Below are 15,399 nucleotides of genomic sequence, written 5' to 3' on the forward strand. Positions count from 1 at the left end.
AATCTTAACATTGTTTTCCATAGTGGCTTAACTTACGTCATGTGCTATTTTGAAATCCATCCAGAGCCCTGGTACCAGTGCAGTGGATGACACAGAAAGAAGTCAGCTTGCATAGCAACTCAATTTGTACCACAAAGAAACCTTCTTGAATGATGCTTCTGCACCTTGGCCATGCTCAGTTCAGAGCCTCCACTGTACAGTGGGAACATCATACTGATTTCTGAGGGTACATAGGAGAGTCAAATGACCATTTGTGTGAGTGTGCTATGCAAACAGCAAAGATCCATGGAAATTTTAAGCATTCACAGATGTTGTGGTGGATAGATCACCGGTTTGACAATGCAGAGTGTTGGATCTGGGTCTCAGTATTGCCATTCTTTAAGGGGGTTACCCTGGGCAGGCTACTTAATCTCTCTTAATCTCCACTTTCTCATTAGAGAAAATAGTGTACTACTGCCTACTTTATAGGACTGCTGTAAAAACTAAGCAGGACAATAGGGATAGCCATTGTTTGGCTTAGATACAGACATTCATTAGGAATTGAAGATTCTAGTCCAAGTTGAAAATTATTCAACAGCCCTAAGTCTAGATGCTAATTCAAGATGAAATGCCAGATCCTTGAACGTTCACAAATAATTAAATATAAATTCAGTCTGAGGCCAAATGTTTGTAATAACAATAAAGTTCTAGGAAACTTCAAAATGGACAACTGAAAGGGTGATAAACTTGGGGTTAAAATATTGCTTTCTCCTTGGGCTCAGTTGCCTTCACTTGTGGGATGTAGATCATGGAGGGGAGTTTTGCATCTATATGTATTTGGCAAAGAGCCAAAACAACCCGATTATGTTTTATCATTAATTAAAATTTGCAGGAGGGCAGCACTTGCGAATGGTGAATATATCTTTTATTAGGCTTAGCAAAAGTAAGTTGGAATTGACTGTGTTCAGTTGTGAATAAAGACAAAAGTTCTGAGTGTTTTCATTTAATTGGAATTAAAACAGCATCACATATATAGGCAAATTCAGAAATACAGGCATGTAACACACACTCTCTCTCTCCTCCCCCCACCTCCACTTTATCCCCATACAAACTCCATCAACATACAATTTATCAAAATCTACTGGGGCTGGGTGCGGTGGCTGACGCCTGTCATCCCAGCACTTTGGGAGGCAGAGGCTGGTGGATCGCCTGAGGTCAGGAGTTTGGGACCAGCCTGGCCAACATGGTGAAACCCCGTTTCTATTAAAAATACAAAAATTGATGAAGTGTGGTGGTGGGCACCTGAAGTGCCACCTAGTTGGGAGGCCGAGGTAGAAGAATTGCTTGAACCTGGGAGACAGAGGTTGCAGTGAGCCAAGATCATGCCACTGCACTCCGGCCTGGGCAACAAGAGCAAAACTCTGTCTCACACACACAAAAAAAAAAAACAAAAAAAAAAAAAACAAAAAAAAAACCTACTAAGGATGCTTATATGACCTGACATAATATTTGATGCCAAGCAATTTATCTGGTGGCCTCATTACCATTTTAGAAAATTAAAATTTGCTGGAAGTTTCCAGACCAATCATATAATGGTCAATCAATTCCATTCTAACAACAAATCAGGCTATGATCACTTTAATTAATCAGTAAGCAGTGACTGTCTATCTGATCAGCCATAGATACGGCTAGAATTCAATTCAAAGAACATTGAGTCTCTCTTAAGTGGTAGTCTCTGTACTAAGCCACTGCACCTGGTGAATTACAGTTAATGGGAAGGTAGGGAAGGACACTGTTTCTCAAAATGTGTTAAGTGTCATCAAAGAAGTATAAACAATGTGTAAAAGGGATCAAATAAAATTCCACGGGCTGGGCTCAGTGGCTCACACCTATAATCCCAGCATTCTGGGGGGCTTGGGTAGGTGGATCACTTGAAGTCAGGAGTTTGAGACCAGCCTGACCAACATGGCAAACCCCCAGCTCTACTAAAAATACAAAAGTAAGCAGGGCATGGTGGTGCACACTTGTAATCCCAGCTATTCAGGAGGCTGAGACATAAGAATTATTTGAACCCAGGAGGCAGGGGTTGCAGTGAACAGAGACCATGCCACTGCATTCCAGTCTGGGTGACAAAGCGAGACTCTGTCTCAAAAAAATAATTCCATAGAGGAGACTGTATGAGAAATAGGCCTTACTTAGATTAGCACCATCTGATAAAAATATAATGTGAGCCACATAAATAATTTAATATTTTTCTGGCAGCCACATTAAAAAAAGTAAAAAGAAACACAAGGGATTTATTTCTAAATGAAATCAATAAAAAGATTATTAAGGACACATTTTCCATTCCTTTTGTATTCATGTAATAAGTTTATGAAATCCAGTGTATACTTTACACTTATAAAACATCTCAATGGGGACATTGCCTTTTCAGTAAAAAATATTTTATCTGAGCTACTTGGAAGGCTGAGGTAGGATAACTGCTTGAACAGGGACCCTGGAGGCAGAAGTTGCAGTGAGCTGTTAGTGCGCTACTGCACTCCAGCCTGGGCTACAGAGCAAGATTACATCTCAAAAAAAAAAAAAAGATCTGTATAGAGATTAAAATGTATAATAAACTGGTAGATTCACCTACAAAGTTATCCCCATAATGAAATGAAGTGTTACTTTTTAAGCTTAAATTAAAATTAGTTAAAATTTTAAAATTGCATTGGCCACATGTGGTTAATGGGTACCATATCGGGCTGTGTAGAGACAGAACTTTCTGCAATAATATCAACGTCCCATTGGATGGTACAGCCTTAGAGTGTGAACGTGGGTGCTCCTAAGGAATAAGGATAATGGGGGTGTATCCCAGGAAGAAGTGAGAGTTCAAGGACTTGGAAATAGGAAAGGCTTATGTGTACCTGTGGTTGCTGAATGTATAAATAAACTGTGATGTTCATCTAAAGAAGAATTTTTTAGCACTAAGCCTTTGGACATCTTAGATACTCTGTATTCCAATTTTTCTCCTGTACTCTAGCCCATGGTAAGTTTTAGTTATTGAATAAAACTGCTAGTTTTCTTAAAAGGGGGGAAATTAAGCAGATGTAAATTTCTGAGAAGACTATATATAGTTAGATGTGGATAAAGGGTACAAATAAAAGATTTAAGAAGAGGTGGAGGGCTGACAGCAATTACTAGGTTACCCTGGATGGCCCAGTAATTGCCTGATTATAAACTAAAACAGGCAGCAGCAAGTAACACTGAATCTGTGTTTCAGTAGGGGGATGATGGAGAGGTGCCGGGGATTCAGTACCAGCTTTCTGGTCCAGCCTCTAAGGATGTAGCTTGGCCTCTATGGGTCCTCCAAGTGAGGCAAATGACTATTAAATGGAATAGAACAAATTAAATATCAAGACTATCAGACTTCTTGACACCTATTCGCATAGGTGGGCATAAATCTCAGGTGCAGAGTGTCTGGATGCTGGGAGACCTCTAAGAATCAGATGCCCAGAATGCTGAGGAACATGGTGGAGCTGATGTAAATTACCCTCAGGTCTGACTTACATTCATGACACAATCAAAGCAGAGTCCTGGTTGACTGGTTCTCATGATTTAGTCTAATAATCGATGTTGATTCCCTTTACAAAGAGCACTTGTTCCAGTTACATATTTCTTCTATCCTGGGTTAAAGATGTCCTTCTAAATGCCCATTCTACCAATTTATGGAGTCTTTAAAAAAGGATTTTCCATAAAAGGTATTTTCATTGGTTTTGATGAAAAGGGTTTGTGATGAAAGCGGAATCTCTAATAAGCATTTCATAAATGACTTGTCTTTCAAACTTAATATAAAACAGAATAAAATACATCTCCCAAAGACCTCCTGGCTGGCTCACAGATTTTAAGTACCCTGCTCTCAATCAATCGGGCTCAGGAACTCAAAAATCTTTAAAGATGTAATCAATTATTTATCAGCAAAAGTTGATAAAACTGAGAAATTATTTATGGCCCAAATTTTGAAATAGTCATACTTTGAAGGGGGAGGGGGAAAACACCGCATAGGGATCTGCACATTCTACAGAGCACACACTCTCAGCTCCTCCCCGCTGTCCAGAGTTCAGAAATGGAAAGAAAATCACAGCTATGAGGAAGTATGTTCACGACCAGGTGTTTTACCCTTTCTTCCAAAACAATGGGAGATATTCTAGGACTGACAGTAGCATAGAAAAGAGTCAGAAATTAGGAGGCAAGCTCATTTTCCCAGGGCTGGCAGTGACCCATTGGGTTGTCTCCCGTGTGTGTGTGTGTGTGTGTGTGTGTGTGTGTGTGCGCGCGTGTGCGTGCATGTACGGGGGGAATCATACATCCTTGTATACTACCCACCTGCTATCCCAGTGAGCAGCAGTGATGTGGAATCTCCCTCTTATGATGGAAAAGCAGCCCCCAAATGCTAGTAGTTTAGCTACTTACCAACTAATTAATTACTTGGCAGATAGATAAATTATGTGTCAGTCAAGACTTCTTCTCATGCCTGGAGCTGCCTGCCTAAACCTGCTGTGGGTATTCGGTTCTATACAACAGGATACCCAACTGTGAAAAACTCTCCACTGAGGGCCGACTCACCACAGCACCTTAACTTTTGATGTCTTTATTCTTTAGGATATGAGTCTCCTTTCTTTAAAGGAATTCAGGTTGTAATAAAATATGACCAAAAAAATCAAGAATCAGGTACTTACTTGGTCCCCATTCACCCTCTTGAAATGCAAGACAAATGATTTAAAAAGTGGTTTTGTGCTAGCATGCTAACTCCTGTGTCTTTTATGATAATTTTATATTTAGTTAACTTAATATTTCCCAACATTTTATTGCAAAATTCCCAAATACAGAGAAAAGCGGAAAGAATTGTACAGTAAGCACCCATATGTTCACCAACTATATTCTACCACTAACATTTTAATATACTTCTTTTATCATGTATCAGATCTCTATCCATTGATCCAGTCCTCTGGCCATCTTATTTTTTGGTACATTTCCAAGAATTGTACTTACTTTAAATGCTGTTTTAGAAAGAGACATTGTCAGCGAAGATATTTCATTCCACAGAAGAGTATCCTCAGATAGGCCTTAGTACTTCCCAAGGATATGGGTTAAGAGCATAGACCGTGAAATCTCAAAAAGCTGAAACAAAGCTTGACTCTGCTATTAACTAGCTGTGTGGCTTTGGACAGGTTACGTCACCCCTGAGTCTCATTACCTTCACTGGCATGCTGGAAAATGGTCCTCATGTGGTTGTTATCATAATAATTCAACATAACAGATGAAAAGTGCTTAGCACAGTGCTGGACAAATAATGACTATGTGCCGATATTGTCACCTCTATTGTAATCTCATGAGATCCATGATTCTGTCTGTTTTCTCCTCCATTAAATTCCCAGCCCCTAGCACAGTTCCTTATAAATAACAGATGCTGAATATATGCCTGTTGATATGAATTGGGTTCAATTCCAGAGATTTTCCCTCCCGAGATGCAAGAACTACTTCTTCTTAATGGAGAGAAAGAGGCAAGTACAGTGGATTTCAAAAGCCCAGGACACGAGAAAGCTAGTTCAGGAAATGAGGTAAAAGCAGAAGATGAGATAAAGTTATATAAAAATATATGTGTATTCGTTTTGGTGATGAAGCAGAAGCTATCAGTGTCCTGTCCACACCCGCTACATGTCACATTTTCGGTGCAGACCACAGACTGGAGGCTGCTGTACAGCAAAGCTTTTGTGTAAGGCTCTCCTCCAAACCTCAGCAGGCTGTCGAATCAGTGGACAGAGTACAGGGCAGACCTGATAAGCTAGAGAATTGACACCCCTAAAAACAGCCTTCAACCAATGACTGCTGGGAGTAGAAATACCCCAGTAGGTGTCAAAGTATTCCAGCACTACCCCTTGGGGGTGGTATAATGCTGACAGTGTGTTCGACACCATGTTTAAAGTTAGCCCATGAGATTACAACCCAGTAATCCACAGGGGTAGCTGACTTCGTAAACAAGCTTCTCTCCCAGCTGCCTTCCCTTCTCTGTGCCTCTCCCTTACTTTATTATATTTCCTCCACCTCTTAAATGAACTCTCTTCATTTGAATTCTTGTCTTGGGATCTACTTCTAGGGGAAGCCAAAGTAAGACAAATGTCGTTATGCTTTTAGAGCTGCAGAATCTCTTCTTCAAATGGCATTCTATATTGAAGTCTAATGTGTATATTTATAAAATTAGAGGTTCCTGACTTAAAGATCTTTTTTGGGAGCACGGTGGTGTTTGGAGAGCAGAGTCCTGCCTCTATGGTCTTCTTTCTTTTCTCATCCCCTCCCCAGCACTCACTGAACACACCCACATCTTCTTCCTCAGCTCTGCAGAGCACAGCTTGTCAGCTATGGTGGAGTTGATGAGGATTGGACAGGAGATATAAAAAGATAAATAAACAGAAATAAGCAGGAATAAAAAGGAAAATATGTACCATCAAAGGCATAAAAAGCATGGACAAATAAATAGTTTTTGCAAAGCAGTGCAACAATTCTACCAAAAAAAATAAAACCAGAGGTTTTGAAGGCTGTTGTACATTGTCTAGTTAGTAGCCTACCGCACGTAGAAAAGCAGTTGCTTTGTAGAGAATCTAGGTTGAAAACCAGTGTGGGCAATACATAAGGGGCTAAGAAGAGGTGAATCCTCAGCTTGGAAATAAAATTGCCTTTTGAGGCTGTAATAAGTAAGAAAACAATGCAGAAGAATGTTCCCAATTAGCTGAATGTTTATTGACCTACTGACTAGCTCAAGGAAACAGGCTTGTGAAAACCCACCCAAATATACCCAGGAGGAAACTGTGTAATTGAAGAAAACTATAGGATGGCTACATAATTTATTGTCTAAATATGGATACAACAGGTTTGGACAGCAGGTGTAAACTGGGATTTTCCAGGCAACTAAGATGTGTTTGTCCTTATTATAACCTAATTAATGGAACTGCAACTCTAACACTGAAAGTACTGTGTACTAGTGGTGGGAAGAAAACACATTTCAGGTCAGCCCTCTGTAAACCTCAGGGTGCATCAGAATCAACTAGAAGCTGTGTGAAAACACAGATACCTGGGTTTAACCCCAGAGTTTCTGGCTCTGTGGTTTTGGGGTGGGACATGAAAATACGCATTTCTTGCAAGCTCCCAGGGGATGCTAATATAGCTGGTCCACATCCACGTTTGGAGGACTGTTTAAGACCAGCTGCCCTCCAACCCTGGCTGCACACTGGGGACATTTTAACACATACTGACACATGGTCCTCACCTGCTTCCCAGTGGAATCAGTATCTGAGGGTGGAGTCCTGACATCTGCATTTTAAGTGTCTCTGATGTTTCTATGCATGGTGAGAGGTGAGAAACCCAGGATTATCTAAGGGAAAACTAAAAAACAAGAATCCATCTTGAGTCTCAGAAACTGGGCAGAGTTTTGAAGAAGTGGGGACTTAGGTCCCTTGGCATCTGGCATCTTGCGCTCCTGGGAAACCTGTCTAGAAAAGGTACATCACAGCAGCTAGGGCCGCCCAAGGGGACAGGGCAATCCCTTTAGAGCAGCTCCGCTTCCCTTTCTATCATATCCCGGAAGCTTGAGAAGACTTTCGCTTAGAGAAAGGCATCTTTGGTACAGTAGTAGTTTAAAATGATAAATACAGTGATTACTAGGATATTGGATTATCAATTCTTTCAATTTGCAACAAAGATGGATTTTTTGTTTGTTTGTTTGTTTGACAGGGAGTCTCGTTCTGTCACCCAGGCTGGAGTACGGTGGTATGATCTTGGCTCACTGCAACCTCTACCTCCCAGGTTCAAGCAATTCTCTGGCCTCAGCCAAGAATTAACTGGGATTAGTTAATTCTGAATTAACTTCAGCCAGATGTGACTGGGATTACAAGCACACCACCATGATTTTGCATTTTTAGTTGAGATGGTGTTTCCCCATGTTGGCCAGGCTGGTCTCAAACTCCTGACCTTGGGTGATCTACCTACCTTGGCCACCCAAAGCGCTGGGATTATAGGCGTGAACCACCACACCCAGCCAAGATCGATTTTTAATAGTCCAAGTTTTGTCCAGATCACCGCCAAACTCCCCTCTCAGTGGGTCTCTTTGCTTCCACTGCTGTCTATCACTCTGCTACCACTAATTACTCTCTACAAGGCAGCCAGGAGAACCTTCCAAAACATGTACTCTCTTGGGGAAATCTTCCAGTGGCCCCCTGCTGCATACATGATGAAATCCCAACTCCTCATCCAAGGACAGGCTGGCCTCTCCGACTTCTTCCTTACCCCTCTCATCCTTGTCGCCCTCTTGCAGCCACCCAGGCATGTTGTAACTCTACTACACTCCATTCTTTCCCATCTTTAGGCCTTTGCATGTAAACTCACCTCTGCCAAAGATGGTGTTCACCCAGATATTCCTACGGCTATTCCTTTCTCATCTTTCCAGTCTCCCCTCAAATGTCAGTAACTCCAACCAGCCATCACAGTCATCTGTGTGAAGATTCCCTCTTCCTTCTACTCCTTCATTCTGCCATTTGCTCTTTTTTTTTTTCACGTCAATCTGTTTCTGATCTTCACAGCATTTGTCATGCTCTGTAATTTTCCTGTTTTTGTCTTCCTACTAGGATGTTAGCTTCTTCACACCCAGCCCCAAGCTTGTAGTCCAGCATATAATACATACTGCATATTTGATGAATTAGCAGTTCAATAGCAACCACCATTAAGATCATTCATTTAACTAACCACCATTGTTCAAATTCAGTGTTCACCAAAAAGTACAAACCGCTCAAAAATTTGATTCTCCATGTTAACTCTTAAAATGGGAAGAATGTACTGATGAGGCAATATAGTATTTTGGCCCACATAATAGCTATTTCTTCCTGGAAAAGCTATTGTTCCGATTCATGGAACAGCGTCTATCACATGTGGTTCTGGATCTGGTTAAGATGATTTCATTCCCTTGATCTGGTTTAGTTTTTGGAAAATTGACCCAGTGGTATGCTAGGACCTAAATATTTGAAAAATAGGATCTCAAGGAAGGCCACATGTCAATATACTGCCATTCTAGAGGGCCCTATCTGGTGATCACTTGAATATAATCTACAAAAGCAATGAGTCCTATTTCTTAACCAATGACTTCTTCCTGCATAACTTCAACATCATCTACCATGTTCATCTCCATGATATTCAAACCTGTTATTGATTTCTTTTTTTGTGTGTGAATGATCTTCCAAAATTCTTTACATGACAAAAACATTTGATCTCTTATCATAGAGGAAGGAAGACTAATTCCAGCTGGTCACCAAGATACTCATGGTCAGTCTGCTTCCTGTATGGGTTTTTCATAAAAACATTTTTTTTTTGTCATTTGTTGTTTGTCTGACTTACCTTGCCAACATCTCTTGGGAAAGGCTGTCTCTGATTCTCTGGAATTAAAATGGGAGATACCACAATGGACCGCTTTTGTCTTGGGACAGGAGAAGTTCTTGCAAATTTAAATATATCCTAAAACAGAAAACAAAAGGATTGATTAAAATCTCTCATTGAAATGATTTATCAGTCTGCTCTGAGATAGAGTTCCTTTGTTGGGAAAGCATACAGCTGTTTGGAAAGTGTTCACTGTAGTCCATCAAACCCTATTAGCATTACCAAGTACATTATTAGAATAATACCAAATCTGACATTGTGATTCACTATAACTATCATTACGCTATTTGAACCCAACTTCTGAATCATTCTATTCACAATGACAGTCTTCTTGAGTTATGCAGCCTTCATTGCTTGCATATTACCATTCTTAATCTGCCAAGCTAGTGGATTACTCACCTGGTCAGGAACCCAGATTAGATGTAAAATTTTATTGAAATTATAGCCAATAAAGAATTGGTTTTATAACCAACTCTAAGCAAAAAGAACTAAGCTAGAGGCATCACATTGCCTGACTTCAATCCAGAGAATCCAGAAATAAAACCATGTACCTACAACCAGCTGATCTTCAACAAAGTACACAAAAATATATGACAGGGAAATGACACTCTATTCACTAAGTGGTGTTGGGCTAAACACTGATATGGAAAATTGGATAATCATATGCCTAAGAGTGAAACTGGACCCATAGCTTTTACCATATACAAAATTTAACTAAAGATGGATTAAAGACCTAAACACAAGACCTGAAACTATAAAAATCCTAGAAGAAACCCTAGGAAAAACTCTTCTGGACATTGGCCTCGGCAAAGAATTTATCACCCAGTCCTCAAAAGCAAACATGACAGAACCGAAAACAGACAATTTGGACTTAATTAAACTAAAAAGCTTCTGCACAGCAAAAGAAGCAATCAACAGAGTAAACAGATAACCTAGAGAATGGGGAAAAAAATCTTTGCAAAGTATGCATCCAACAAAGGGCTATTATCCAGAATTTACAAAGAATTCAAACAACAAAAATAACCCCATTTAAAAGTGGGCAAATGACATAAACAGACATTCTTCAAAAGGACACATATAAGCAGCCAACATATGAAAAATGTTTAATATCACTAATCACCAGAGAAATGCAAATTAAAACCACAATGAGATATCATTTTATACCAGTTAGAATGGCTATGATTAAAAAGTCTAAAAAACAACAAATATTGGTGGCATTGCAGAGAAAAGAGAATGTTTATATACTGTTGGTGGGATTGTAAATTAGTACAACTTCTATGAAAAACAGTACGAAGATTTCTCAAAGAACAAAAAATAGAACTACCATTCAACCCAGCATCCCACTACTGGGTATATCCCCAAAGGAAAAGGAATCATTATATCAAAACAATACCTGCACTTGTGTGCTGATCATAGCACTATTCACAATAGCAAAGACATGGAATCAACCTAAGTGCTCATCAGCAGAAGACAGGATAAACAAAATGTGGGATATATATACACACACACACACACACACATGGGTATACACACACACACACACACACATACACATATACACACATATACGCCATGGAATACCACTCAAACATAAAAAAGAATAAAATCATGTCGTTTGCAGTAACATGGATGAATCCGGAAGACATTACCCAAAGTGAGAAACTCAAACAGAAAAATGCAGCATATTTTCATTTTTGAGTGGGAGCTCAACAATGGGTACATGTGAACATCCAGAGTGGAATAAGAGACACTGGGGACTCCAGAAAGTGGGAGGGTGGGAGGAGGGTAAGGGCTGAAAAATCACCTGTTGGGTACAATGTCCACTCTTCGGATGATGAGTTCACTAAACAGCCAAACTTCCACACTACAAAATGTGTGCATGCAAGAAACCTGCACCTAAACTCCTTCGATATTGTTTTTTTAAGATACTCTTCTGAGAGTAGATAATTTTTCTCTAGGGTAATAGATAGGCATTTTTTTTAAACTTAAACTTTGTGAGTCTTCAAAAAAATTAAAAAATGAAAAATAAAAAGCAACTCTTTTCAACTCTTTTCATGGCCCACTGCAAAGTCCTTACATTCACAAATGAATAGAAATAAAGGGATGATCACAAAGTCCCAAACTATGTCAGGCAGTATGGAGACTTTTATTCAGTGTTTTGTCAAGGGGCGTGTGTTACAATTGCAATTAGTGGGGCAACTGTTGGAATGCACTTTCCCAGTCACATGTCCCAAGTTCAGTCATTGGAGTGACACTGTCAGGGTGTTTGCTCTATATGTAACTCACTGTTTTAATTAAATAAGTGTGTTCAAAGTGAAAACTTTCCATTATTTTAAATAAAACATCAGTATCACTTTGCATAGAAGGAAGGAAGACATAAAAATAAACACGCTGGAAACCTAATGACACTATTAGATTTTTGGTAGAACCTGTTATCTATAGAAAGCTCCTAATTTTACAGGTTAAAAGGGGCTAGAGCGATGTTAAAGGGGTGTTAGCACCAGCTAAGACTTCCTCCATTATCCAATCAAAGGACTGAAAGAAAACTGAAAAAGAGTATCATTTTCAATGTGCAAACTGATCTTATTTAATGCCACATACTAATTAAAATTGTCTTCTGCATCATGAGAAGTAAACATCTCAAACATGACAACACGTTTCTATCAAAATCATGTAATAAATGATAGTTTCATTCCGTCTTTGGCCCCAAGGCCCCATAAAAGTGTGTGTGTGTGTGTGTGTGTGTGTGTGTGCGCGTGTGTGTGTGATAGTTTTAAAGCAATATTCATGTAATAAAATTCAAACAGGAAACAAGATAAACTAAGGCTCTGAAAGCATCTATAAATAGCCATTCTCTTGGTTTTGGTGGGAGTATAAATTCATAGCGCCCTTGTGAAAAGCAATCAGGCAATGTTTATTTATTGAGAGCTTTATGGATGTATATATCCCTTCACTCTGTAATTTTACTCCTAGGAACACATCCAAATGCTAAATTCAAAAGAAGAATGAACCTGTATGAAGGATGACATTTAGTGAGACGTGATTTACAAGGGGCAAAAATGAAAACCATCCTAAATGTTCCATAGCAGGGACCAGGTTACATTTGGGTTTGTTAGTAGGAGATACTCTTAGGCCATGACCAATAAAGCAGTTGTGAAGACCGTGTTCCAACCACTATCTACATTGCCCTCACCATCACTACCCCAAGCTACTATAATAATGATATAGTAAGCATATGCTGGCCAATGTGCTAGGCACTTGGCATGAGTCAGCTCTAATATTTGCAACAAACCTCTCAAGTAAATCTTCTCCCTCTCTAATCAATGAAGAAGGTTAGGAGAGGTTGCATAAGAACTGCTACAATTTATCTAGATAGCAGAGAGAATATTTCAGACAAGCTATGCAGAAAAATATAGAGTAACATATTGAATGTATTCTATTTTATATACACTGTACTGATCATAGAAGACTATTAAAATCTCAGGGAAAGAGACTAAGTAAAAGACACTTTGGTTTTTAGGAAGTGAAAAGGACACAATATAAAGGCAAAGAAAACCGGATTCTATATAAGACAGTGAGAATAAAAAGCAAGAATGACGTAACAAACAAACAAAAAAGCCAACCACCCAAATCAACCCCAATGTGAAACAAAGAAAGAGCATACAGAAAGCTAGGGTGGAACAGGCAAAGAGAAGACTATGAAAATTAGGGCAGGTTGGCTGGGCAAGGCAGCTCACACATGTAGTCCCAGCACTTTGGGAGGCTGAGACGGGCAAATCACGAGATCAGCAGTTCGAGACCATCCCGACCAACATGGTGAAACCCTGTCTCTACTAAAAATACAAAAATTAGCCAGGCATAGTGATGCACACCTGTAATCCCAGCTACTCAGGGGGCTGAGACAGGACAGTCAGTTGAATTTGGGAGGCGGAGGTTGCAGTGAGCCAAGATTGTGCCATTGACCTCCAGCATGGTTGACAGAGCAAGACTTGGTCTCAAAAAAAAAAAAAAAAAAGAAAAAAAGAAAAGAAAAGAAATGAAAAGAAAATTAGACAGGGCCGTATTTATATAAAACTGATGTTTAACATCCATGAAGATTCTGTTGGTTTATTAAGAGTAGCAAAAATAGGAAATACGTAAAATATGTGCAATATTTGAATGTCATTCTCGATAAAAAAAAAATCTTGAGCCTCAGATGAGAGCACGGCCTAGGTAACTGCTTTAAGAAGATGTAAAGTTTGTGCAGATGTCAAGGACTGGTGAATGGGCTTCATTCATCCTAGAGCAAGCATAGGCCTCAGTTCATGATGACAATATATGTCTAACTGTGTCCAAAGTCATGACAAAGCATACTGTGTCATTAATAATAAACTTTGCACAGTGCATCATGAAGGGCTTGCTTGTGTTTTCATGGCCACAAGTGGGTGATGTTAGTGTCCTCATGGGTGTCCAGAGCTGTGAGGTCCCCAAGACCCCATCCTACCTCTGGTGTCTCCCCAGCTCACCAGCTAATCAAGTCCACAGCTGCCCGTCTATTTCTCTGATTCTTACAACACATCCCAGAAGTATGGCAACTGGCACAACTGTGTTAATCCCTGGATCTAAAGTGCCCAAGAAAAGAAGCAGGAGTCTCTGATCCTTGAATAACAGCACCTAGAAGGAACAGGGTGGGGTCCTGCTGGAGATGCTGATTGTCAAGAAGCCACCACATGTATGTCACCTCTCTGGGCCCACCATGGTGGGCATCTTATAGGAATGACTGAAGTCAGGACATCCTGCTTCATCTGACGCTTAACTTTTTGCCTTACATTGGGAGAAACTTCAGTAAATATTGATCTACAGCTCTGTGTTTCTGGGTCTGTGGCTCTGCTTCTATCATTGTCTGTGATTTGTCTATATCTATAACTATGTGTTTGTGATCAAGTCTCTACTTCTACATTTGTGGCTGTACCAACATTTGATCGAGTCTGTGCTAATGAGTTTGTGTGTTCTGCCATATGTCTCTGTGTGACTGGTACCATGTAGGAACCATCATACCTAATTTGACTGACATCCAAACACTCTGCTTTGGGACAACTCTGTGTGTGTGTGTGTGTGTGTGTGTGTGTGCACATGCACATGCATATGTGTACTTGCATCTGTCAATTCATGTGTGAAGGCTGCAAGGGTGCCAGTCTGTGGCCAGAAACTCAGAGCAAGACAAAACAAATGGAGGTGATAAAAAGAATGTGATCAATTCAAGAGATGTTTATAAAAGGCAGAAGAGCACTGTATGGGAAAGAAATGAAGATCAGGGTAAAGGAGGAGTATGTGAAGACCTCTTGCCTTCTGGTGTGCTGCCCTTACCAAGTGGGCAAAGATTTTAAAAAGAATTTGGGGTACAAGTGCTAGAGCAGACCTGCTGACTTTGAGGAGCTTGCTGGACATGTAGCAGAGATTTCTAGCGGACATGAGGAATTGCATTTAGGAAGGAGAAAAATGCCACAATCACCCATGGGCAAGAGTAGCTGCAAGAGATGGAGAAGATGGAACAACCCAGATTATGGGAAGAGGGAAGGGGGAGGAATGCAACCATTGGATGAGTTTCTAAACGGTCAGCAAAGGCCACAGAAATTTAGTCAGCAAAAGAAGAAAAACCAGAAGGACTGAGAGGAGGATTCCAAAAAGGAACATTGCACAACCACATCACACAAGGCAAGGGGCCCCTCCGACAGCACAGTGCTGCAAGGAGGCTGCCGGGCTTGACCATGAACAGGTGACGGCTGAATTTAGAAAGAGCAGCTTTGGGTGTGTGCTACGGAAATACATGAACAGCGAGGACTTTGGCATAGAAGGAAAGGAGAGATATGGAAAGAAATTTTTCAGTTGAAGGAGTGACAAGGAGTGAGGCTAACCTTGAGGAGGAAGGGATCAGAGGAAAGCAACCATGGTTGTGAATGAATAAAGATGAAAGAGAGCAAA

General features: G+C 40.1%; 1 protein-coding gene across 3 annotated transcripts in view; it reads right to left on the minus strand.

The window, feature by feature from the left end:
• CDH13 (cadherin 13) overlaps positions 1–15,399 on the minus strand; it is a 1,266,064-nt gene that overhangs the window by 675,973 nt on the left and 574,692 nt on the right. For all 3 annotated transcript variants that reach the window (XM_074404611.1, XM_074404604.1, XM_003938055.4), the window contains exon 4: positions 9,400–9,516. In XM_074404611.1, the coding sequence (XP_074260712.1) occupies positions 9,400–9,516 (117 nt within the window). The remainder of the gene's footprint in view (positions 1–9,399; positions 9,517–15,399) is intronic.

This window comes from Saimiri boliviensis, chromosome 1 (genome assembly GCF_048565385.1).
Source record: "Saimiri boliviensis isolate mSaiBol1 chromosome 1, mSaiBol1.pri, whole genome shotgun sequence".
Classification (NCBI taxonomy): Eukaryota; Metazoa; Chordata; class Mammalia; order Primates; family Cebidae; genus Saimiri; species Saimiri boliviensis.